The sequence below is a fragment of the Ornithodoros turicata genome, unplaced genomic scaffold, assembly GCF_037126465.1.
Source record: "Ornithodoros turicata isolate Travis unplaced genomic scaffold, ASM3712646v1 Chromosome37, whole genome shotgun sequence".
Taxonomy (NCBI): Eukaryota; Metazoa; Arthropoda; class Arachnida; order Ixodida; family Argasidae; genus Ornithodoros; species Ornithodoros turicata.
In genome coordinates this window covers 1,185,839-1,213,271 of record NW_026999367.1, presented here as the reverse complement: position 1 = coordinate 1,213,271, position 27,433 = coordinate 1,185,839, and the positions used below count along the sequence as shown (strand labels likewise).

Here is a 27,433-nt window from a genome sequence, read left to right as displayed (position 1 = left end):
CTAGTGGTATCTGGACCTATTGCTGTGTGTGTACCTTGGAAGACCGAAAGCTGTTGGATTTCGTGAATTGAAGGTTAGTTGTATTCATATAATGCCATGTTTCGTGCACCTTTTGCTTAGTATTCTTCCTAGCGCGTTGGTTCCTATAACTTTATCCGCTCAGTGCCAGTATTACCCTATTGTTACCTATTGCCTTATCCTTCATCTGTAATCTCGTGCTCTTACCCTGTTGGTTAACCTCTATCATCACTTAACATCAGGTTGAAGATATCATGTGTGATACTTCAGCGGCCCTGCTACAGGGTACCGGTGCTCTAAAGATACAGATCTTCCTTTTTTGGTTATTAATTCATAATAACTCAGCTTGAGTCATGCATATTTTCCCCGAGTGTGGAAGAAATATGCACAGAATGTAAATAATCGCGGATATTATAACTCAACGTGCATTGTTTACACCCTGTTCAGGTAATACCTTACTGACACCCTTGCTGTAGCCCCAGTTTTCATAGTTAATTGATCTTGCTGCTAACAAACAAAACAATTGTCTTTGGACCTCAAGTAACAGCATATGTGGGAAGTCTGGTTAACCTGTGCACGGGTTTTGGCACATTTTATGTGACACAATGTATTATCCCTTGTTAAATCTAGCTTCCTAATTCGCTTTATTGTTTCAGATGCCTCCAAGAAATATATCTTAGAGCTATCATCTAGCATGATCTGTAAAGGTGGTGAAGACGCTGTACATCAGGCAAGAGTGTGATTGTTCAACAGACATGTCAGAGGGATGATGAACGATATCAATAAAAAAAAGAAAGAAAGAAGCTGCATGATTTGTTATTTCCTAATATACACAGCACAATAGGGTGCACAAATTATACGGGATCACCACGAGAGACTTGGTATTCCGCCATTTTAGCGTGTATGTAGGAAGCTATTTGCATGTAGGACCCAACGTAGGTCCCACATTCAAATAGGATCCTGTTTATATGTAGGATCGCATTTGCATGTAGGACCCACAATTAAAAAGGATCCTATTTGTATGTAGGTTCCTTCATCATGTAGGACCTGGTGTCATAATTCCATATGGAGTCAAGTAGGAATTTCCAACAGGGAAGAGAGTGAGCCTGTGGTCTGTGCAACGTATACTATTACTTGATATGCTCAGGACGTCTGAACTTGCGGTGTCGCTCTGGCAAGGGGTCGTACTAGCTGACTAGCGAGAGTGCTAACGTACTCGGTGATTGCATGCCAATTTGCAGAAAGGCCAAGATGAATGTTACTGCAGGCTGAGCTCATAGACTGTTCCTTCTCCTCCTTGCTCTTTCTCCTTGCAGCTCCTTGTGCTTGCTTCTCCTCAATATTGGCGGCATACAGATTAGTGGCAACTTCATATAAGCGGATCTAGGCGTCGAGTTCAATTCGCTCATGTAAACGATGTTGAGTCGAGCTGAAGCCACGCAGAGTCGAGCAGCGTCAACTCGACAGCGGGGGTGGGTTAACTCGCTCGACGCGATCACCGAAGTGCATGTAAATGCGCTCGGTCCGAATTCTGATCGAGCGAACTGTGCGACCGATTCCATCCTGTGCTGCTTATTCTGCGTGACTCAATCAAGGGATGTTACGAGATGGCGTCAGAATGTCCCTGAAACTTCGGAGATTCTGGTATACGTCTTATCTCTTCCAGTGTGATCGAATACAGCAGGACTTGTGTTCCGGCAATACTCGCAAGACCAGGATGCGATGAAACGTTTCTGCTTGACCAGTTCTTTAAGGACATCAACGCCGACTGTGGAACATTGAAGCCAGTCTGTGAGTATCAAATAAAAAAGAACGCCAGGGGCATAAAACATGTAACATGGCTTGTGTCAACAATTGTGTTTCTAAATCTAGCGATAAAGTTGCCATATTTCACAAGCACTGCTGCCCCTGCTGCCATTATCGTCCCAATAATAATCGAAAAATTTGAAGTCTACTTTTAACTCCTTTATCCTGTAATATTTATCTTAATAAAGCTGGTGGTGTGACCAGCCTAAGGCAATACATACCACTATGTTCAACAACATAACACTCACTGCTGGTAACAACGACAGGTAGGTACTTCTCACTACCTTCACGGCTTCACTCTTTACGTAAGCTACAACACTTTATGAAATGGTTGTCCCAGTTAGTACTTAAATACAACTCGTGAATGAACCTGTCGTAACACCGAGAATGTTGGACTATTATTCCACTCAAAAGCCCTCAGTAAACACATAAGAATATTAGGAAAAAAAAGAACAACAAGACAAGTGTCTTCTGTGCAAATGACTCGAAATTAGAAGTATACGCAGTTCTCGAGTGCCCAAACGACAAGGCCTTGGCTGTCGGTAGCTTATATGGGCCAGAAACGGGGCCGATCTATCTGAACAGCCTGTACTGCGATGAGCCTCATTGCTCGAAACCACGTGGTCCTTTGACGTGGAATAAGCGTCGCTCTTTTTGTGCTCAAGAGGTTTGGGGATTTTGTTTCGACTCATTTGCATAGCAAGCTTTAGCGATTTCTTCGTTCCGCACATCACCACCATTAATGGGGTAGAGTATCGCCCCTCGCGATGATACTCCCCATTTATCATCCTAAAATAAAGCTCTTGTTTTACTGATTTCTGTTTCAAAATAAGTGTTCGTTTGAAGATACGTTAGACAAGTCGCGTTTTGCCCAAAAAATGTAGGACCAAGAACCAAGTACCATGTGTGCAAGATATCATCGCTGTTTCTCTCAGTTTTTCTTGATGAAGCAATGAAATACCGCCCTGTACATCATCAAGCTGCATACAGGTTCGCATAATCAACGTAGAAGGTAACTTTCGACTTGTTTATCTAACTAGAACCAGCCGTGCCGTTCACTTTGTTGCCTGTCACGTCATATAGTGCCACGCAATTCGCAAAACGTTGAAAGTGCAATGATACAGCTGTACATTTCTGAGTGACTGGAAGAGAATTGCGCGATTTTCTTTCAATTCAATTAACTTGTGACAGTAGCTGAAATCGAGGAGGGCCGGAAAGACATATATACCAGAATGTCAAAAGAGAAAACGAAAATCGAAAAGAGATTAGTGTACAAGCACGAAATAAAAATGAGAAAGAAAAAAGAATGTATTATTGGTGTCTCGCTTTTTCTCTCTCAAACTTTTTCCCCTCTGTTATGTTTCATTTTCAATTCTATTGTAAAAGATCGCAGCTGCGCGGAGTTAGGTGTACCACTAGTACACAGGGATATGCAGAAAAGAAAAGATGTTTCATCATAAAGTATCGTAAAGAACCCTAAAATCAAGAAGAGCTGCAATCCTTTCAATTGAATACAATTGTGAAAAGCAGGGGAGGTAAAGGACACAGCCATAATCCCAACAATGAAAAAACAAAAAACAAAAAGAGGCACTGCACCTCAAGCATTATCACGATCTAGACGTCGATGCCAATGACCACACCCTTGAAACTAATAATAATAATTCCGAGCTTTGCGAGCCATCATGTTCGAGCGTAATAGACGACTGGCACAGGCATGGTTCAGGCCGTCCGCGCAATGCGTGCACTGGAAGACCTGTTACCCGCATTTTCATCTAGAACTATACGAATAATAGATATATAACTAAAACAATACACAGGGCGCTCTAAGATAAAACAAAAGAAACTGGGAGCAGCAATGCCATTTTTGCAGCCAGACGGACACTCAGCGGAAAAGTACTTGTAACTACTGGACGTCCGAATTACCTGGAAGTCAATATGGTACGGTATTGACTGTTTCCGAGAAAATGCGAGACAGCAGAATCAACGGCAATCATTATTTATTGACCCTTGTCTTATCAAAAAAGCTGAAACAAACACTACTTTGAGGTTGAAATCGCCACATATTAATACGTAATCAGCAGACACCGGAACTATGCACTTCTCGAGCGAAGAGACGACATGACGTTCACCTTATCTGGTGGTGGTAGTGGTAGGTATGGGATGCTTATCGTAGTCACATTCAGGCGGGAACATCACTGTGGGGATCGAGCGCCCTTTGCGGACTTCACAGGGAACTGTGGCGACTGAGGAAAACACGCCGAAAACACCCAGACAGGACAGCCGGCATTCGGATTCGAACCCGGTTCACCTCCCAGTCCTGGCATGGAATGCCAACATAGTACCCACAATGTCATGGGAGCTGTTCTCATTATCTGGGTCGGAAAGCGGCATATTAGGTCAACAGATCAGCCTGTAGTTCAATCAGCTTATTCGATATAAAAAACACGTGACCCTCTGACGTGTGAGCACCCGTCGCAGGTTTTGCGCACGAGAGTGGCGTGGTTTCAGTTCTCATTTTACACCGCAAAATTGGGCAATTATTATTTATAAATAATATTATACTATAAGCAATTTATGTTATAATTGTGTTATCGTTTCCGGATGTTTAAAACTAGAGGATAAATTCGTATGATGACTGGGACCAATTGTGCTGTCTTGCATTCCTCCACAAAGGACTAACTCAGTTAAGTTTCACTTTATTTCATTTCATATTCCTCTTTTGCACGTGCATAAATATTATTAGACGTGAGAACAGTGAAAAAAAAAACTGTGTTAAGCAGCTTCAGCGCCGCGCCGCTAAACACGATGGCGGATAAATAAGCGCCGTTATTTTGCATATTTATAACTCTTACTTCATGACCGGATATATCCGCCACAGGGGTTAACCGCCACGGCTTATATAATCCTCCACGTTATACGTCACGTGCTCTATGCGCCGCGTCTCCTGTACGTCCCCAGTGTTATGCGCTGAGCCCTCTATTGGCTTCAGTCAGCATACGCTATTTCAAATAAACGCTATGCCTCCAATCACCACACTTCACTCACCTGTGTGGAAAGCAAATTCAGTACATCTTTATTGACCCAAGGCACACAAAGATCATGTACAGCACCAATACTTTTGGCATGTATGAGGCCTGCTGGTGTATTTCTGAGGAGGCAGGTTGTCGCATTTTCACAACATGCCCGTGCGGTTCTTGCAGGTGATCTTGGTGGAAACATGTGCAATGCAGAATAACAGTGTTCCATTTGATATGCTTGTATCGAAATGCATTGCCCAGATGGCAAATTAGATACAACAGCAACACACATTAAGCTGAAAAATCTACCTAAACATGCTGTTGCCTTGCCGATTCGACAAAGTATTTTTACAGCACGTAACAGTACTCTACCAGGAACACAGATTACTGATGAACCGGTAGGACACTGTAGTGGATGAGTCACTTGAACATACAAGGACTTGTTCAATTGAAGTTGAGGGACAAGGATTACCATGGTAAAACCAATGTGGGTATGATGCCCGTCCATTCTCACTCTAGTGGGCTGCAGTGTACATAATATCGCACAATACCTCATAAACAACAGAATTAAATAAGAGCACAGTTATCAACGCTATTATACAGATAGGATGGCAAGATATTAAGGACACATCCGTTAAATCGCCAAAATATCCTGCAGTAAAATGAAAGCTCGCAGGTGATTTCCACATTATTCGAGATCCCAATAAGAGGCATCTATATTTTGCATAAGAGTCTCTCTGCACCTATTCAAGGATTTCTGCAGTTACTCAAATAATTGGTGACACTCTTTCATTCAAATGTCCACAATCTTCTACATACAAGCGCATCAAAAGTCATTTTATCGTGTTAATATGCCTCTGTTTCTAATTTATTATTGAGACCTGAATTATGTCGCATAGATACGATCTGACAAGGTCGGTGTTTGAAGTAGTAGAAAATGAACGCCTGCTGCTACGAATGATTCGAAATTTCGTTCCAATTGCGTTCCCCGAAATATGCAGATGAGTGTTCCCCCAGGCCGATTTCACGGTCATGCAGGCAGGTCCCATTGACCACCAGATTTTTTTTATATATTTAGAAGTTCATCATACATGATGATAAACAGTAACCGAACGGTTTCTACCGAATAGTTTTATGCAAAAAAATTGAGAAAATCCGACCTTGACTTCGAGTGTTTCACTTTTTGCCGTCTTTGGAAGCGATATCTCGCCAGTTTTAGAAGAAATTCTTGCGTTCTTTTAGTATGCATCCTTTAGTATGCGTCCAGGCCAGCAGGACAATCGCAAATTTTGGTGCGCTCTGTGATATATAAGGTGGCGAATATGCTCTCTAGTGGAATTTTGTTCCGAATTCGACACGTGATTTCGCTGGTTGTAGGTGTCCCCACTGCTACATTTGGTATCATTTATTTCCATATTTTAATGCTCTTTCATTTTATCATTCATATTATATTTTATCTACCATTATATTTGTCTCCTACACGTATCCACTGAAACAGGCAAATGTTTAGACATAATTAAAGAAAAACACTGAATTTTACGCGCGCGTTTCCCGAAAAGACCCCTTTGTATTTCAATCATGTTTTGCCAATAGGGCTGTTGCAGTGAAGTTTGCACAGCGCCATTTCGGGCCCAAACGGCCGCGGATCCCAACAGTAATGAGTTCCATCAGCGGGTTTTGCATGGTGTGTCAAACGGTATGGTGCAAAGGAAGCTACAAAACCTGTAGGAAATCAACAGAAAAAGCGGTGCTTCTTGAAAAGCGCGAACAACTCGAAACCGCGTACTTGAAAGTGCCGCGTCGTCTGCTAAACTGGGGAGTGTTGCATGATTTGGGGCGCTGATGTTGCTGCTCACTCGCGCCACCTGGCCCAGAGCAACAGGCCCATACATTGCCAGGCCTTAGACCTTTTGTCAACCACAGAAAAAAAAACTGCTTCAAAACCTGAACACGAGCGATAAGCGTGTTAAACGCTAACTAAACGCGAGGGCAACATAACGTAACAACACAATCACTGAAAGGTGATTTACCGGTGTAGACGTACAGAGCTTCGTTTCCTTCCTCTGAGGCGACCACGAGAGCTGTTTGTGCTGGCAGCATGGTTAATATTTCGTAAACATGCTCGAAGGGTATACTTACCGGCACTTTCATGACCGCCCGGCGAATGCCAATTGTGCACGGATGCCCCGACTGGCACGTTCGGTGAGAGTTGCACGATGTCAACGGTACGTTCATCCTGCCTTTGACAACGCAAGCGATGTCGCAATGTGTCACAGCCGTGGAGAAGCCGCGTCAAAAATCAGCGCCGTCCGCCTAACTCTAACCCCCAGCAGGACGCCGACTGGTGCACGCGACGTGATGCAACGTCATCTTATTGCGTTATTTTTCTCGTTGTTAACGTTTCGGTGGCGCTGTGGATAAGGCTGCAGGCAATTAACGAGGGCAGCAAAATATAAGCGGTTTGATCCGCCACCGGTTTTTACCACTGATATATCTATGGGGAACAAGTCAAGCTGGGAACAGGGGATATTCCCCGGGCAAGTTATCAAAGGCGGACTCATGCTTTGTATTATGAGTACCCAAATATATCAGACTGTTCGTTTTCAGGCTTGGAGTGCAATCAAAAAGCAATATCAGATGCGGAAGATGTGTGCTTGAGGAAATACGAACAGGAACACGGCATCATTTCTAGAGGCCTGATGTCCGGCAACGACAAACGACTGTGCTGGTAAGCTCTTCGTCGTTTTTCGTCGTCGGCGGTTTTACAGCGGCATCATGATAAATAAGAAAATGCGTGAACAATTTTAAATTTTGCTGAATGGTTTGCTTATATGGGCCAAATGTAGGAACAGAACTCAGCAGAATGCTTGACACCCCCCCCCCCCCCCTGCGCACCCCGTGCAGGGCAAAGACTTGTTTTAGGTTCAGACACCTGTCGATAATGATACTTCAAGCTGCCTGCGGTTCCTCATAAGCCACTGGCAGCGCTCCAAGGAATTACGGTGCACTGCTAGAAAGGACAACGCGCTGTGGGGTTTGGTTTGGAGAAACATTAACGCGAATACTTCGCGTCATTTCACCAAGCGCCCTAGCTGTCGGGTCCAGCTGAGACATTACGATTGCGTCTGCGGAGAGGAAAGAATCCGCTAGTCTCCTCATGCCTTGTGGATGGGTGGATGAATAGCCGCTTTTCTCGATCGCAGCGCGATGGATAGCGCTGGAGTTAGGCAAGCGCCATGGGATGCGGCTTTTTGAGGCGGCCGCGCATCATGCGCGGAATCTGTTATGGCATGCGTTCCCTTCGTATTTAATTTTCATTGTTTTTACGAATGCAATTTCTAAAGTTGCTCAGTTACAGGTGGTGTGACAATACAATCCTGGGTGCAATGTCTCCTCGCGTCTTCCAAAACGATTGCAGACTTAAAAAACTTCCAAAACCGGCAGGTCGCACAGTTGCATTTGCAACAATGCAACTCTGCGACCATATGAGGAGCACACCGGGTATAGACGGAAGTGTGTGCATTAACTCGCAATATGCAGCACACGAAGCATACAAACCGGTTGTCTGCCTAGCGTCCTGTCGTCCTTCAACACAATGTCTACGTTTCATCCAACCCGAGTCGCTCGTATCAGCACTCTTGTTGCATCCATTTTATTTCCATCGCAGGAATCGCACACGCTCATACATGCATCCTATATGTATTTATTTAGTTTAAATATAACCAACTACTTGAATGGGATATACAACAAATAACTGCGCGTTTACAGGGCATGTCAGTATGAAATATGCACAAAACACATTACATACCGTTGCACACAGCGCCGTTCATAGCGATCTTAACGCACATCTAGCTGCTTACAAGCTAAAATCATCGGTAAAAACGTAGAAAAAAACGAAAATGTCTGACACATCGACTAAATATACCTTAAAAACGGGAAAAAAATCCTGAAAATGAAATCCCCAAAAGCGCCAATTGCTTGACATTCATCACGCACATTCTCACGCTTCGACGTTTGGTAACAGACTGATGAATACGTCGGTGACTTGCAGAAACGCTTCCTCTTAAAGGGACGGTCTCGTACAGCCGCCGGGGCGATTCCGAAACTTAGCCAAAACTAGCTTCAAGAGTACTGTACACATACAACCGTCAAAGTTTCATTTGGAATAACCAAGTCGTTTTCGAGGAATTTGTCGAAACGTGCCGTAATAGCAGACGACGAAAGCCGCGCTTGTCTAATGCATACGTCACGTATTATTATAATAATAATAATAATAATAATAATAATAATAATAATAATAATAATAATAATAATAATAATAATAATAATAATAATAATAATAATAATAATAATAATAATAATAATAATAATAATAATAATAATAATAGTATTTATTTCCACAAACGTGGCGGAGCTCCAAGCTCTATCAGAGCTTGGCAAAGGCCTCTGATGTATGACGTCGGCGTGCGGGTACGTCGTCGTTGTCATGGTAATTGTAACTTACAGAAGCATCTTGGGTTGAGTCATCCCCTTTGCTCTCGAAATGTGGGCACTCAGGCATATACCTCCGCGAGCGGAGAATGTAGTCGGAGCATTGACTGTGGGGTCCCCGATAATGTGGTGCATAATCGGATACGTGGAAGCTAAGTCACGTGTTTTCTTTCCGCGAGTATTTAATGCGGTTTTTAAATAAACACGCATTCCTTCTCCACGTACGTCGTCAGCGACACTTCATTTCGAAGCACGATCGGTGTACAACGGAGTGTAATGGAAGCGCGCGTAATATATTCTTGGTCGGAGCTGTAATGCGACCGCGCACGCCGATGGCCGGCGACTTCAGATTTGTGATTGTGGATGAGGGTGTCCTGCGACTTTGAACTTGTCTCTGAGGGTTAACATAGTTGTTCTAAACCACCATGCTTGCCACTTCTTGGACTGTGCGTTTTTCACCTGAGAACTGAAAGAAAATGTATGAGAGTTGCTGCGGTGCCCAGTAACTTCTGAAAGTCGTCTGCTCACGCCGATGCACTAGCGCGCGCAAAAGCAGACGATTTATGTATCCTATCACGGACTTACCCGCAGGGTGACATGGTCGCTCTTATTTTTTTCTAACACAGATCGCGGCATGCTCTGCAATCTTTATCAATTGAATTCGGTTATTGAATAACTGTGGCGTGTTTTGTCGGGTAAATTAGCAGCACTCCATTTTCAACAAAGGGCAATCGAATGGCACAGTTTATGAAAGGGGCAGGGGGTACGAGACCGTCCCTTTAAGCCCTGTTGAATGTTGCACGGAATGCAAAAACAATAGTTTCAAGTAAGAGCAGTAAAACGAACTTACCACGGCACATGTACTTTTGAAGAAACATTCCAAACAATTTTCAAGGCGGACGAATCACAATGTGGTGCGGCGTTGAAAATGTGTTACAACGCGCTCTCCTTGGCCTAGGCCCCAGCGGTCAGCCTCCGCGACATTGGGCAACGGCTATTTGATTTGTTAGGAATAAATTTTAATTACACATTTCCATTCAATTTTCATTTCCTTAAGTGACATATTTTTCGATACAATGCGTATTCTGGAATTTCATTTGTCCGAATAAGACCAGTTCCTCGAATTAGTTCATTTTCTGCGCGGACGTACAGCTTTCTTCCTAATCATATCATTACTTAATTTTAGAATGAGCATGTACCGTCGGTCACTATTACGTCCATTCCTCCAACAACTGGCGTCTCACTTATTGTATTACCAACATGCCAAGCAGCATGGTTGATCTCGTTAAATCAACTGGAAAGCAGTTTCTCATTGATACCCATTAGAACAATTCTTCCAACTGACTTCTCATTCCTTGTATTGGCGGAGTCTGTGATACATAAAATGATGGATCTCATTAAATCAATTGCAAATCAGCCTTACTCATTGGCACCCATTAAATCAATTCATCCATTCGGTCCCTTATTCCGTGGATGCGGTCTTCACACAACGCGGCGGAACCCGGTTTCGCGAAGGCAGCTTCACTACAAACGTCCAATTCAGTCACTGGTAAATGGTCGTCCTGGACACGTTGGACGAATTGTCAGTCCTATTTCTTATTGAATCTAATTAAAATTACGGGAAGAATTCAATGTGGTCACGTCTTGTATTCCCTGCAGGGTTGTGCTTCAATGTCACGTGTTGTCTGTCTTACAATCCGGAGCTGGTTTGTAATTAGTGCGAATAGTAATAGTAGAATTTATTAGCCACGAGAAGGTCCGGGTCATGTAACAGATATTCGTATGCTATCTTTTGCAGCATGTTGGACTACAAGAAGAATTGTGTTCCAGACCAATTAAAACCAAAAGGTTGTGGTGAACAACTTCTTCAAAATTATGTTGCAAAGATGCAGAGTGAAATGAGATACCAATGTGCAGCATCGAACTCGATGTGTGAGTATAACCATAGCAAGGGCGCTGGCGCATAATGCATCCTACATGTGTTCGGAGAACAGTAGCTCTGATTACGTCGGTGGCAAAGGTCACCACATCTCAGGAGGAGTGTGTTCTAACTGGTTATAGCCTCTGTTGTCTTCCGTTGTCGTTTTAAGGATTGCTACACTTTTTTTATATTTTTTAATATTTCATTAATTAGCAATGTTGATCACAACAAAGGTGGTAGTGTGACCAGCATTATCGCACAATTATTTTCATATTCAAGATGATCCTTAGAGCAGGGAATTGAGGGCGTGGCATAAAATTTGTGAGTGAGATTACTCCTTCGACACGCCATGCTTATCGGCAGGGCCTGATCAGCGGTGCAGCTTGTGTTTGAAGAAGCGACACAAGAAGGCCAAACAGAAGATGACGCTTCCCTGCTGGGTCAGATCATGCTGCACAAACGGAATGCGTCAGTATAAAACCCAATAAGGCACATGAGAGAAAACGCAGAAAATCAACGGCTCCACACTTATGATAGTTGCAACCAAATGGTGTATTTTCTAGAACTTTCTGCATAGTATTTTTTTATTTCCTCTCAACAGTAGAATTGTGTGATATGTACAATGTGCTTTTTATTCGATACATATATTATTAAAAAGCAGTGAGAGCAGCACTGATGTCATCTTCGCAGCGACTTATGCGGTCAGGCGGATACTCGTAGGGCAGTGTGTGCAAGTACTGGACGAAACATTTGTTAAATTCATTAATCAACGAAGTCATTGCATGTTTTCTGGGAAACATCCATTACTGAAATCCATCGTCCTTATGGAACTGCCGAGAAGCGAACGAACCTTGATATATGAATTGACAAACGTTTGCTATGCAAGTGAACCAAAACAAGGACTGCGCACGTAGCTACGTACTCACTACGCCAGTGCCATTCTTGTCGGCGGCGATTGGTCAACTTTGGGTATGGTGGCCATGTGGCGTCAGGCAGGGAGGTACTGGGTTTCGAATCCCGGTGTCAGTTGTGCCATCCCGGTTTTTCGTGGGTTGTCCCTCAGACGCTGTGATATATATGTCGGCAGAGTTCCCTTCGAAGTCGGCCCAGGACGCACTTTCTCCAATAGCGGTAGTCGTGACGTTGCCCACCCCCATGAGCTTGTGCGTTACACGCAGAAAAAGAAAAGAAAAAGACAAAAACGAGGCTGGGAGCAAACAGGACACATCTGAACAATGCATGTTCTTCGTGTGCGCTCATTTTGCTGTTATTCTTTTTTTTATCTTATTCGTTAGTGGGCAGCATACGCAAGGGACAGTAGTGGCATACCAGGCGTTTATCCATATTGCATACGCATCATTTCATACATATGGATATGCGTACATCCATATGGATATACGCATATGGATGGCGTATATCCATATGGCAACCCATAACTGCGAGTAATGCAGTCGATGTTGGGAAACGGAAGCGCAACCAAATGTCGCCCTCTTGGCTCATCATGAAGATTCCAAAATGCGGATATTATATTTTATCGCGGATTCATTCACACTTAGAAACATAGCGTTCAAACTTATCCGCTAAATACTCTTTTCATTGTGCTTGCTACGAAAATCAGCCCCATCTTGCACAGCTTGTTTTGCGTTCTGTCCATTGATCTTTCACTGTTTCCAACGTCAGAGCCTCAATTCGCTTAACAGCATTTTTCTAAACAGTAACGCCCACAATAACGGTTGTAGTGAAGACAGCGACATCGGCCAACATGTGCATATTAAACACGCACTTGGTCATTTAAACAGGTTTCCTAACAAAAAACGTTTTGACACAAACTGAAATCTTAACAGGTAACAGCATATTGACCCGTCTCTCTTGTTGCAGTAGAGCAGTCATATAACATAGGATTTAAAAAAATATTTTTTACAAGAATTACAGAGAAAATTACAAGAGTTATTCACGGTGAGACTAGCACAAATACTTGTCATGTTCTTTCTTTCCTTCTTTCTTTTCATTTTCGTGTCTCACTGACATCTACAGTTCCCCTAGCTCCGTGGAAATGACGAAAACTTTTACACGTCGCAACTGGAATCTGACTGAGGTTCGAATCACGGTACCGGCTGTGCGTTCTGGCTGGGTGCTTTCCTTAGACGCTCTAAGGCAAGTATTGGCACGTTTCCTTGTGAGGTCAGCCATGGACACTGCCATGGACACCATGCCTTTCGCCACAGCAACAGACAGATCGCTTGGCAATACTACGCCACATATCAACCAGCAAGCTCCTGCATTTATCTTCTCGCGGATGTGTCCGTTGATATGACACGAAATACCTTTTGGATCAATAGCACGCTGGCTTTAGTACAGTGCCTGGAGTCATTTCTGGAGAAGTGAAGTGGTTTACCCAGAATTTTGTGCATGGGGGTGTATTGGGCCCCGCAAGGGGTGTGACGTCACTGCTCCATGTATTTTTATGTTCTTTGAAGAGATATTGGGTAACCTCACAAAATTTTAGCAAGAGGGGTGTCTTCCAGACTTTTATGGTTTGATGTTTTTTTTTTGCGTTAGGGGATTTGGGGGTCTGGACACATCATTGAAAAACATGTAAACGATCGTATCTGTGTTCACGCCCTCTAAGCTATAAACACAGTCATTTGGACCTCTCTTTTTTTCAAAAACCGGCATATATCAGTAAAGCATATCTGCGAGCAACAAAATAATCTCCGTAGATCAAAATTCGAAATACTAGTGTGGACATTTTTGCTGGTATTATTTCATTTTTATCCTCTTCGTAATATTTTATCTTCTTGTAAGTTAACCTTCTTTTTTGTGCACCTCTACGTAGGCTCACGCTGTTGGCGGGCACGTAAAACCAATACATAAATAAACTAAAGAAACAACATCAGTGGTTTACCCACAATTTTGTGCATGGGGGTGTATTGGGCCCCGCAAGGGGTGTGACGTCACTGCTCCATGTATTTTAATGTTCTTTGAAGAGATATTGGGTAACCTCACAAAATTTTAGGAAGGGGGTGCCTTCGAGACCTTTGTGGGGTGTTAGGTGGGGGTCTGGACACATCATTGAACAACATGTAAATGCTCGTATCTGTGTTCACGCCCTCTAAGATATAAACACAGTCATTTGGAGCTCCCCTTTTTTCAACACCCGGCATATCTCAGTAAACCATATCTCCGAGCAATGTAATAATCTCCGTAAATGAAAATTACCGTTTAAACTGAGTTAATTTTTGGCCCTTCACACTTGACTTCAACACTTCCTTCCATCAGCTACGCTAGTCGCGGAAATAAAAATCTATTTCATAGCAACCACATAATTTCGTGGAGGACTCGTGTATTTTCTAGCACGGTTTCCCAGAATCCGATGCAGTTCCCTTAATGCTCTGGTGATAGAAAATCACACACCGTTCTAAAAGGACGGCACACGTAATTCTGAAATCCCTCGACTGAGAACGCACAGACGCCATCTTTCAGAACACCTGCCTCCCTCACTAGCACGTGTACCCTTCCTCCACCGGCATGCGTTCTGCGAAAAAGCAGTCGAGTCCAAGGCAGAAATGGGGATGTTACTTCTCGCGCGTATCTTTTTGTTAGAGTTCGTCAAATGTTCTAAAACTGGCCCTTTAGCAGATCGGAGGGGCTTTGTGATATCCGTCCTGAAACTATGATGAGCCCAGCCCCTGATTCCTTTGTAGTGGCGGGTATCACGTTGTTGTTCATGCCGATGAGCAGCATGCAAGCTTCCTGCTTGCTTTTACATCGAGCGCGTACGATGTCCGAAGCTCCTTGTGTGTCTCTCCTCGCGATTGCGTGTTAGCGTTACGAGTGAGCGACATACATATGTGGAGAGATGAAGAGAGGACAGTCGGAAGGAATGGGGTTTGGTGTGCCTCCTGGTCTGACTTCAGGGGGAAACTGTGGCAACATTCGTCTCAAAGTTCTGCCCACAAAAAACTCAGTGGCGATTCAGCGGTAAATGCGAGAAAAATGCGTTAGCATAAAGCCCATTTTTCGGTCCATACTTGACTTCCGGGTACCGACTTCCTGTCTAAACCTGACTTCCTGTTCGCCGTTTCCGGTCTATACATGGCATCCGGTACGAAACTTTCAATTACCCTGTAATTACCCTTTAATTACCGAAGGTACCCTTAGGTTACGTGAGGTAATCTTGAATTTCATTTAGTTCCTTTTAATTACATTTATTTGCTTTAATTTGGCTCAATTTCCCTTTAATTGACAATAATTACCTTTTATTACATTTAATTAGCTCTGGCCACACACGGTTACTTTCGGTAATATTTAATTTCATTTAATCTTTCTCTTAATTAGATGTACCTTACATTCATAACCTTTAAACTCAACTTTCTTGCTTTAATTACTCCGAATTACCTTCAATTATCCTTACTATTAAAAAACCTTCGAATACTTCAATTTCAAATGGCTTACCTCTATTTACATTTACCCTCTTATATCCCTTCTACATGTCCATTTATAAGCAGGGGGAAACACTGTCACACGACACAGACAACACGATCGGTTGTATTGTCTTTGTTTCCCCCCGTTTCGCCATGATTTTTGTACATTCTAAAAAAACATCGAACATTGCTCCACTCGCTCGCACCCCCGGTTCCTCAGTCCCTCGATGCTATTAGTTTCTCAGGCCGCCGTTGTATATGGTGCTACGGACACGCGTCCACTAAATGCCTGCTTCTCAAATGAGTAATTTTTATTAGACCCTTTGAGTGGGAAATGTCATTTCCTTGGCCACGTTATGGAATGCGATATATGTCTGGTATCTCCGTTCGCCACGCGTCCCTCTGTGAGCAACGCCAGACTGCCTGAGATACGGTGCCTACAACGGCACGGTACTTTTCGTAGGAGTAGGATGATAGCGATGTTCATTGTATGACAAAATGTGCTGTCGGTAAACAGGTATACTTTGCTTTTTTTTGACAGCGTTGGAATCTGCGCGAGTCTTCCAATTATCTAACATAACCTAACGCAAGCGAGGCTCCCACCACAAATCGCGAAAAACCATAGACATCTATGCGGGAGGATTGACATTGACATGTTTGTCTTCTTCCTCCAACTTTTTACCGCTTGGTTGTGTATGCACTTCGAGTTTCCTCATCTTGTCATTCTAGACAACTCGCGCCGTCGCTACCGTTCCTGGACTGTAGTAAATTAACGCTACTCCAATCACTTAAAATACGTGGCTATCTCACGCGGATTACCTGTCGCTGTTTCTCCGCTATTCTGCTTTGGGCTGTTTAGCACTTCAAAATTTAACAACTAATACTTCAAGGTACGTTCATCTCTCAGGGTGTTCAATAAGGGCGATGGAGTTGAATAATGATTGACTCGGATAATGCTATGCCACATTTCGCGAAAAATATGTACAACAACAACAACAACAACTTTATGTTGGCTTTGGAGAGTGGGGAGGTTCATCGCCATAGGCTATACTCTACCCCATTGCTGGTGGGAATGTTGGGAATAAAATAACGAGCCCCTTCACAATAACGATCGAAGCCCGATGGTGTGCAGAAACGTCAGAAGAGCTTTGAGCGCAGAGCGTTGCTGGGCTGGATTAGGCCAGAGACCAAGCAATTTCGATAGGGAGAAGGGGCGAGAGTCCAGCTGACGAAGAGACTCGGAGAGTGTGGTTCGGGAAGGTTGGTAGTGGGAGCAATGAAGAAGAATACGCTCCAGATCCTCAAGCACACCACAGTGGCAGCAGGTGGGAGAGTCAACTTGTCTCAAGCGGTAACGCCACTGAGCTGTAAAGGCCACATCGAGGCGCATTCGGTGGATTAATGCAGCATCTTGACGAGAGGTGTTTCGTGGCATGCGGAAGGCGAGCGTTGGATCAACTCTGCTCAACATAGAGGGGGGAATAATGTCGGTTGTCCATTGGCGGGAAGCCAGGGGTGTCACTAGGCGTCGGAGAATTGAACGGCGGTCTCCTCTCAGCAGAACAATACTGGTCTGTTCGCGATACCAGAGTGCTGCTTCTGCGGCGCTGTCGGCCTGCTCGTTCCCCACGACACCACAATGGGCTGGAACCCACTGGAGAACTAGCCTGTGGCCTGCTGCGTATATAGTGTGGTAAGTCATTAACACATCTGTGACTAGCGGTGCGGATGGGCCTCGTATGCCCGAATTTTCAATTGCTTGAAGTGCAGATTTGGAATCTGTGAAGACTGCCTGTGAGAAAAATATGTATCTAATAAACAAGTCAAATAACGTATTGTTATCAATTACTCATGCAGTAGTTGCATACACTGTGCTGCACGCGGTACACCTGGCCGAATACCTGCCAAAGATGACATCAGCGCTTGTCTCACAGCTTTCTTATGAAATACCTGTGTCAAATCAAAAGAGAAACTTGTATACATTTACATCAACAGTTTCTGAACATAATTGTGTTTTCTTGTTATGTTGCGTTAGTTTTCGCAGCCCAGAAAAGAAAAAAGAAAAGCCTGGAGACCGCTAAATAAATGTCGATTGTAGTACAAAAAATATTATGGTACATTGTAAACCTTGTATCCCTCACACAACCCTCTGTTCAGAGATCAATTTTAAACATTTACCTTAGTTTATGCAGTACAGGAAATCTTGTAAGAAGGGAAGAGCCCCAGGACGAGAGCCCCCAATATTTCGCTGTTCGAGATATCGGCAGCTCAATTCCTGAGGCATTCCCTTCATACGCCTTTACCGGTTCGCTGAATTTTTTACCCATGAACCAAACCTTGTAAGATACCTCATAGAAGGTACTGTACCTGAAGGGTATGCCACTCTAAAGGTACAATACTTATGGCTAACAGATCATAGGGTTTACAGCTGGTATATGTACGCATCAGGTACTCAGATAAGGTAGGTACATCGTCTTGACACTCCTTATCTTGTATGCTCTACATGAGTGTACATTTTGAATACAGTATACAATGTACATTTTGACTGCTACATTGGTTATTGCGTATGCGTGTTCAGCGGTATAGAAATTTACAGGCTGTGCTGGCATTTGATGCACATGTCAACGCCGTTAGAAATATTTATACCTCTCAGGGTGTGAATCGCCTGTGCTATAACTCGTGCAGTCTTGAGTGTACCTCCACAAAAGGCGAAATGTTACTTTATGCCTGTGGGAGACTAGAATTTATACCGCAGTGGATGGTATTGGTAGTTTATACCGCAGAATTTATACCGCATACTTTTTATAGCAACAATTGAAGCAGGAAGTTGATAATACTTTTCTAATTTACATCCCAACACAACTCCGCATTGGGAAGAAGAGGGTATAAATTGGGTGGGGACGGTGTCAGGGTGCACGGCTGTTGGTTTAACGTGAAATAACGTGAAAGCGAAAGTGAATGTCAATATATAGGTGTCCATCCACACAGATGGATGCGGTGGCGTTTTCCGCGCGCCTCCCCTCAACTTTGAGACGCACCCGACACCGTCTCACTTCCTCGGCGCTGCGCATTTCAATACGATGTAGAGCCCAGTGGCTTCGCTTTCGAATGACGTGCAGCATCTCTATTTGAGGCTCGCACTTCGGGCTGCGGCTGATAACTTGAATTGTTTAACATTTTGCACATTTATTTTAAGTATTTCGCAAAGAAATAACGTCTAAGGTCCACTTGTCCCTATTGTCCAAAGTTCATTCTCACTTAAGGCTATTGATCTCCACAAGCACTAAACAAAGAGACGGGTACTACTGCGACGTGATGTCACGGTCGTGTGACCGAGTTGACTATATATCCAATTGAACGACACCAGTCTTGCATCTCCGGTGTCACGGAATTCCGGACTTACAAAGACGAGACTATATAGACGTGTTCATTTTGATAAACTTTTATCCTGTGTCAGTCTGATTCAAAGGCTGTTTCACGTCAAATATGTTGGCACAGTCACCAAGCATGGGTGTGAACCGCAGTGAAAAAGTGTGTGCACATTACGCCACACGTAAAAATATGTGGGAAAGTTTCTACCAAACATGTTCCAGGCAGCACTACCGCTCGTAGTAGTAGTATTGGCCTGCGATCAATAAAGCATTTGATTGATTGGGCCATTGGGCCATTATCTCAAGGAAGGGTACCTATAGCATAGGTTGGGTAACGGATAGTGATGTGGTATACTGCGGCTTCGCCAATTGTGGTGCCGCCTTCACTGGTGAGGCTACCTTGCGAGAGATGATGCCTAAATTTGTTGATGTCGTACAGATAACGTGCTGCCATCAGTCACTCACCATTCTCATTAAGATGCTGCTATTGGCGTCTGTATTTATTAACTAACTCTGTTTAACTCTGATGATGTTGTCTCTATAAAAAGTTATGTGGTACAAGACGTCCTGTAAGTCAAGGTTCATAAAATACTGAAACTATACGCATAACACAAGTCCCTACTATACCATCAGCGAGGATAGGAGCCTTTTCATCGGTGATCTGTGCCTTACACATGGTATAAAAGGGGCATAGAATGTGTAATGAGATATACATGTTACTTTAGCACTGTTCAGCAGGCAATTGGTGTTCGCTGATACTTGTTGAGTGGAGCCAGCGCGGACTCTAGCCCCCTACTCCCAAGGTGTTATCCGACCGTGCCGAGAAATTGTGAGGCCTAGGCAAAGGGTAGGAGCCTTGAACGGTGGCGGTGGGGTTTGGTTGGTCAGTCTGTTTCTTTCAATAGGACCATCATCCTTATGGCCTGTATATCTGGCATAGCTTGGCATTTTGGGTCCTGAAACTCACGATGACAATCTTCTGATACGGCGCGAGTTCAGGCCCAGCTAAGAAATCGCATGAAACTCGACATCACGTGTTGGTGAGCTCGATCATGCCACATTTAGCGCACTCACCAGACAACATCGCACTTGTAAAGAGAGCAGGTGTGACGTTATCTGGTTAGTGCACTAATATGCGGCGTCTGACACGCCACGTCGACCTTCACGTGAGTTTGGTATTGCGGCGCTAAGGGTTAGATTAAAATACTGTGTCACTCTAGTTCGTACACCAAGCATACAAGAGGGCACCAGAAACATTCTGGTGTCAGAGCAGGCCACTCTGATGTGGACATCAAAAATAGCTTGTCAGTAAGTGTGCACATCAGGAGAGCGTGACATCACCAGAATCGTCTGGTATCGCACCCGACAGTTTTGATATGCACATTACCAACACCACAATGGTTTAGGAACACCACAAAGCACCAGAATAATTATGGTGTTTTTCAGTCGGGGGTTATCATAACTCTGGCAGCTTCTCCCTGTGTGACTATGAAGTGTGGGTGACCAATCGGAAGACTCATTACATAAACCTGAAATGGGTAGAACTTCTTATACTTTGATCAGACACAATAAACGTGTCTGGACCGGCTGTCCCAACAGCCATGAATAACAATCTCTTTCACAGGAATATCGGATACTGTGCAGTGGTCACACACCCCCAGAAGGATGTCGTCGTTCTTTCTCCAGAACGCAGTGTCATTAGACGAACCAGCGACATTTTAGCCTGTACGAAGCGTCCGATGCGACTGTCGCGCATGCGCAGTAGTTCTACGACGCGTGATTTCGCTGAAACGGCCATGCTTACTCTCAGTGGGTTCGACCGATTGGCATTGGCATCGCGAAGCGAGATAGCGCCTGCTTCCAGAAAGTGGAAAGTTGAGTTGTCGAGTTCTAGTGAATGTTACAATGGGATTGCCACGTATGTTTACTGTTTCGAACAATGTTTATGATCTGCGGGAAGTTGTTGGATGTAACGACGTATTCGAATGGGCATTTCACACGCATCAACGTCCAATCTTGTCGTGCTGCTTGGGCATTTTTGCAACGCCGAAACGTACCATTTTCTGCATTTTCAGCGAATATGGGGTTTACACGGGCAATATGGGGCCCATATTCCCAGGATTTTCCCAATAGTGGCTCAACCTGGGCAACATGAGGCCCATATTGCCCAGTTTGAGCCACTATTGGGTAAATCTTGGCTAAACGGGTCCCGTATTGACCCGTATCGCCGTTGACCAGCCAACATGGGCCCAATATTGTGTGCTCCTTGGGGAGGGCCACATCACTGCGTCAACTGCGCAGGTGATCCCTCTTCATACAGACAGACAGCATAACAGGAAGCACAGAACACTCACCCCTTCCACAAACGCCAGCTTCTTCTGCTGAAGTGCCTGTTGTTCCGCCAACCGCTTGAGTGGCGTCCTCCTCAGAGACGCCACTTTCGTCATAACCATCCGTGGACGTGAGCTCGATGGGGTGAGATGAAATGCGAGCTCGCAATGCCCATTCACAAACACGAGCATCCAGTCAAAAAGAAAGGCCAACTATAATCTATCGGGAAGCGACTCACCCCTTGATAATATCAGCTAAGGAACTGGTGGTTACCCGAAGAAAAACCTCCGAGGCAGCCAATAATGCCCGCGAAAAAAATAAGATTGTCTCTGAGCAGCACACTCTCCTTTATAAAGCACACTCGTATTACACACTTCCATTCTTTTTTGCTGCACTATGTCGATCCTTCAGTGTAATTGTCGAGGGCTCTTGACGAATCTTGATGATATAAATGATATCTTAGACAGGTATGCTGGAGTCTGTTTTGTGTTACAATAACTTACCTGAATCCCAAATACACTACCTCCGACGATGGAACCTGTTCAATGAAGATTGTTTAGATGCAACACGTTCACCTTGTGGTGTTTCAATCCTTACACCTAAAAGTCAGTGATTCAGCGAACCGTTAGCATGTTACGCAGATGGTTCAAGAACACAGCGAGTGAGATGTGCGATGGTAACTGAGATGTCTGCGATCACATCACTTACCAGGTATCATGTCAATCTTCAGTGCTGAAGTCTATGAGAAGGTCATAGCATTAAATTACGTCTTGAACACACAGCTTTAACTCCACGGTTATTTACATTGACTCCCATACATACCTGAAAGCAATATGCAATTTACGAACCCAGAGAAACTTTCTCGTACTGAGAGCCCAATGTCTGGCCAGTAGAATGATCAGACCTTTCGTTCAGGTTTTGCTGGGTACTGGATCATGGGGTATAGGCAGAAATGAATTTACTGACACAGCTGTTGTTGCCGCTCACAAATTCAAATCGCCCATTTTCCCATAGGAACTCTTTTCCACGTGCCATTAGACTATCGAATCGTTTACCTTCACCGATACGTCTCAGTTGTAAATCATACATTATATAAAACTGTTGTCCGTGCTTTTTTATTTTCAAATTAGTGCTGGTAATATATGTCACTGTTGTACAGGTTGGGACAAAAGTTTACGGAACACGCGAGCGGCGTACTTTTTCTTCGGTGCGACACCCTAGCGGCTGCAGGAAGCGGGTGAGTTCACTGTTTCGGAGGGGTGGAAGGTGCAAGGGTAGGCTGTTAGCGACACACAGCGGTAGCTTCCACTTCCCAAACAACCAGGCTATACCAGAACTATCGCTGTGTCTCTGGCATCGCACGCTTGCACCCCTCCGAAGCAGTGAACTCACCCGCTTCCGCCAGCCGCTAGGGTGTCGTACCGACGAAAAAATACGCCGCTCGCGTGTTCCGTAAACTTTTGTCCCAACCTGTACTACTGTATTCCCGTGCTATTGATTTCCTTGTTGGTTTGCTGTACCATTGTCTGTGTTACAAGGCCCTTGGAGCCACACAATTAGTAAATAGATAAATGAACTAGTTATTTCTAATTCGGCTACTTTTCAAGACTGCGCATTGCTATTCCTCTGTTGTTAAACCATTCTACATAGATTGGGCAGTTTCCAGGCGCTGAGAACATCGAAAAAAGAAACCCATATATTTCGCTTTCAGGTACCGTTTGCCCACAAGGATTATTAGACAGTGCAAAGAGTACCTGCTACAACAATTACCAAAATGATCAAACTGCATCCAAACTCCATTGTTGGTAAGCTATTTTTCATATGCGTTTCGAACGGCCACAACACGTTGTGATATAAAATGTGGATCAAGGCTTCAAGGCTTCAAGGTCCTCACGCTTCTCCACTCACTGCTAGAGAAAATCTGCCTCAGCTATTTCCTATGAGTTGCATTACATTCCTCTCTCCTCATGTTTGAATGGTGGGTGACTCAGAAAAGTGTGAGAGAATAAAATCAGGGCTGTCACTCGAGCTGTGCGGACCCACGCTTGCAGCTCCACAGTGGCGGATCCAGCTGGGGAGGTGCGGTAGTAGTAATGACTGGACACAGACTGCCGCCAACACACAACTTGGTCTAAACACGATTTAATTAGCAATTAGAGTTAATTGGGACCCCCCACATTAATCAGCACCCTCCAGGGAGTCATCACATTCCAGACCGGGAACCAAACCGGTGTTGGCGGGAACCTGTGTCCATAAAAAAGAAAAAGAAATAGATAGAAATAGAGTGGAGAGAAACAATTTATTCGAAAATCAACAATACCGTGGCAAAGAAACCGCTCCAGAACACACGAGTGACCAGCGACCGCCATCTTGCTTGTTGACGGCTGGTAGTTGCAAAGATCGACGACAATTGGCTACCTAGTTGCAAGGCATCACACCAGATGGAGCCACCATCATAGCTCTATGCGAGGAAGACAGAGAACCAGATACTAGCAGCAGGTAAAATTGCAGCACTGCTCACAAGTCAAGGCATGCCAGAGCGTGTGGAAAAGGCCTAACCGCTACTGCTAAACAGCACGGAGAAAAGAGTACACATCGAGGAAAAGGCTTAGGGGCGACCGGTTAGGCATAACCTCAGCGTCACCACACAATGCTACGAAATTCAACAGCTAACACAAGACGACAAGCACAAGATGATAGGCTCACAACACTAAACGTGCGTCAACAGGCTTTGTACGCTACGGATCACTGCTAAACAAGTCTAAACATGCGCGCACGGGGAAGAAGGCCTATTCGTTACGGCAAACATGCGAGAAAAGGCTTAACACGAGCGCGGTAACATCGGGCACGACAAATCATTCACCTTTTTCCCAACGGCGACGGTGCGTCTGATCACGACGACAGTCAAAGATCAACTGACGCAATGCGGAGACGACTAAGCGACTGTCTGCACATCCTCACTCCACGAGAGCCAGCCAGGAGCCTCCCGAGAGAACGCAAGTGAGTGGAGCGCCTCGCCGCGGCCGCTACGTATGCGCGCGCTCCTAGCGTGCTCTGCGCCACCAGCATCCAGCGGTCATCTCATCGCAGGCGCTCCTCGCTTCGGTTTCGTTCTCTGGTCCTTCCACTGCGCGCACGCGCTCCTAGCGGCAACGGGTGGCTTCTCTGTTTCGGTTTCGCACTCGTTTCTTTGCGTGTGTTTATTTGAAAATGCTGTATAAAGGCAGCACGCACTGCGCTTGCATCATCAATACGTGAAAATGTTCAGCTACCACGCTTACAAAATTGTCCCCGTACCCACGCTTCGTGGGAAGAAGTTCAACAAGGAGAGTCCCGGCAACGAGGTCGTCATCACTGCTTTTCGCTATGTGATAGACATGGTAGGCTTTGGCAATATAGGAGAGATCTCTCCCGGGCCGCTGCAGAAGATGGTGCATTGGATCTATGCCCGTTACAAGTACGTCTGTATAACGGTGCCGGAAGGACCCCTGGGACTGATGAGCGAATTTGTGAGCTCGACCAACGCTGAATCCAACTACATCTCTGCAGACATCGTGGACCTTCTCGCTCGTGCCATTGCTCATATTAAGTATGCCCTGCGGAAGCAGCGACATTTGCAAGCAGTCTACATTGTACTTTGTCACTGATTTATTGAAATACTGTTTGGTTATCGAAATGCAACGCATTAAAGAGTCTAAATAACCTTGATTAGTCTCTGTGTTTTTTCACGAACACATCTTTATTGAATACATACAAAGACGTATCTTGAGTTGCTCGATAGATGCCTACATCCTCCCTGACTTGCCTGAACAGAAATGGTGTGGGAAATCTTCATCGCTGCATTGTCATTGTGCGGGTCACGGCACCAGAACGATGGTGGAATGGTGATTCTTTTCATACACCCATTCCGCTACCACACTGCCACGATGACCCGTGCTTCTCCTGTCTGCGAGAGAGAGAGCATGTCTCGACTAGAACTTTTACTCTCGATTATATGCGCGTGCACGAAGGACTTGCTCTTTGTTCCACGGTCACTCAATCCCTGACGAAGATGCCTCTGTGGCTCTCTTCCGGGTTTTCCGATGCTGTACAAAGAGGGAGTACTATCGTAATGCGATACGCAGCAAAACACCAGGAAAGCTTACCGTATTCTCAGCTTCCATAAGGGAAAGAGTCTACGGCATCCACAAGATAGTGCTTGTCGTCGTAGGGGACGAAGCTCTTTTTGAGTCTCGAAATGGTGTACATTGTTTGCTTTATGCTCTGGATGGTGCACTGCTTCTGAGCGACTGTCTTTTCATTGAACAGAAAATCTTGGTACACTTCGTGCAATAAGTGTTTCCTCACCACGTCTTTCTGAACTCCTTTCGCTCTCGCGATCTGTTTGTGTGTCCCACCCAAGAGAATGCTGTACATTTTGGCTCGGATGGCTACGACTTCCTGAATGACACCACCTCGCATCTCGTCTCTGAAGTATCCCATCTGGTTCGCGTGTTCGTCGTTGAAAAACGGGTGGTCCGCCGGATAGGAAGACAGATCTAACTCATTCTCAATCTTCATCAGCTGCTCTTCCAGGCTTTCACACGTGAGAGAAAAAATTATGCTGTCCGTATCGCTATAGATCAATTGCACTGGACACGTCAAGCGAGAAAAGTGCAACTCGTAGATGAAGCTCTACATTCGGACTTTGGATATCTCTAAAATGGCAAAGCCCACGTAAAGGGAGTGCGTCCATTTGATGCGACGCTGTTTCATATCGTACAGGATGCACTTGTCACTCAGAATGGGAAAATGCTGACTGTCGACGGAGCTAGCTTTTCGGAATGCGCTTTGTTTGTCGTAGGCTATACCGTAGCTTTTCATGCGTCTCACATTTTGTATCGACGTACCGAATGTACTGTTCGACATGGTTTTGTACAGAAGTCGCTCGAATTTTGTGGTCGCTGCATTCCTCAACGCGACGTTTCTCTGCACGAAGGTTCGCAAAAAGTTGTCTTGGCGGAACGAGAGGATGCTGTGAACACGTTTTATTTTCATGCCCAGCCTCACGTACAGTGAGAGCAATGTATAATGAACGACGTAGTGTTCCTTGTCGCAGCACGTCAGCAAGAGTTTCTTTGTGGGAGGGGCGTTTAGCACCAACGCATGTTTCAAATGCTGCTGGTAGGGGGACAGTTCGTTCTCGTCCACGCACCTGTGTTCGCGTGCTAGGGGAAAATCCCTGGTGAGCGTGTGCAGTTCTTCGGGATATGACAAGTCTACCACATAGACGTAACCCACTTCCGAATCGTGAGGAATGTTGAGAAAATCGATCTCGTTCCACCTCGAAGGATCGACCCACTGCTTCGAGCTGTACTTGCAAAGATCGACGGATTTTCGTCTTGATCGTGAAAGAAAATTGGCGAGCTACAGGGAGAGGGACGCGTAGAGTTTCTCCATGTCCCTCGACAGGTGTGAGCTGTAGCAGCCTGACAAAGGGTTCCCGTACGTGCAACCCCTTCGTCTCCAAGCCCCTTCGGCGTTTTCAGAGAGTAGACGTTATCTGCGAATTCTAGCGAGGCGTCCTGCTTGTGCATCCGGAAATACTTGTTGAGTGTGTTACGTAGGGACATGGTTTGCGAATTCAAAGTGACGCCGCCGAAAGTGACTGGTGCAGCGTGATGCCAGCGAAGCGTCAAGCGCCTGAGGGAGCCCGAGGTTCCAATTCGAGGGTCTACGGGTAAGGCGAAGTCGTATCGCGATTTATTGTACGTGAAAGAAACGTTACATTCCTAAAAGGCTTTTCCGAAATCTGTCTCTAGATTCGAGGTGACGCGAAATTTTTTTCCGCGATTTTCGCATCTTGCCTTTTGTATCTGATATTTAAAAAATCGTTGCTTATGCTGAGATCCATCAGACCGACTTTATAGCGATTCGAGAGCTGAAGTGGGCTGTCGAAAGCTAGCGTTAAGGCGTTGAGTTTATTCGATGGATACTTATCCATGCTGGCGTTCAAGAGGAGGTGGACGTAGATGTCTGACGTCATTTCCCAATCTTGACCATGTTGCTGTTCGG

At 44.8% G+C, this 27,433-nt stretch overlaps 1 protein-coding gene across 1 annotated transcript in view; it reads left to right on the top strand.

Moving 5' to 3' along the window:
• Positions 1-27,433, top strand: part of LOC135374001 (uncharacterized) — a 218,395-nt gene that overhangs the window by 128,287 nt on the left and 62,675 nt on the right. The window contains exons 15-18 of the mRNA XM_064607019.1: positions 1,685-1,809; positions 7,449-7,569; positions 11,131-11,264; positions 23,091-23,184. Of these exons, the coding sequence (XP_064463089.1) occupies positions 1,685-1,809; positions 7,449-7,569; positions 11,131-11,264; positions 23,091-23,184 (474 nt within the window). The remainder of the gene's footprint in view (positions 1-1,684; positions 1,810-7,448; positions 7,570-11,130; positions 11,265-23,090; positions 23,185-27,433) is intronic.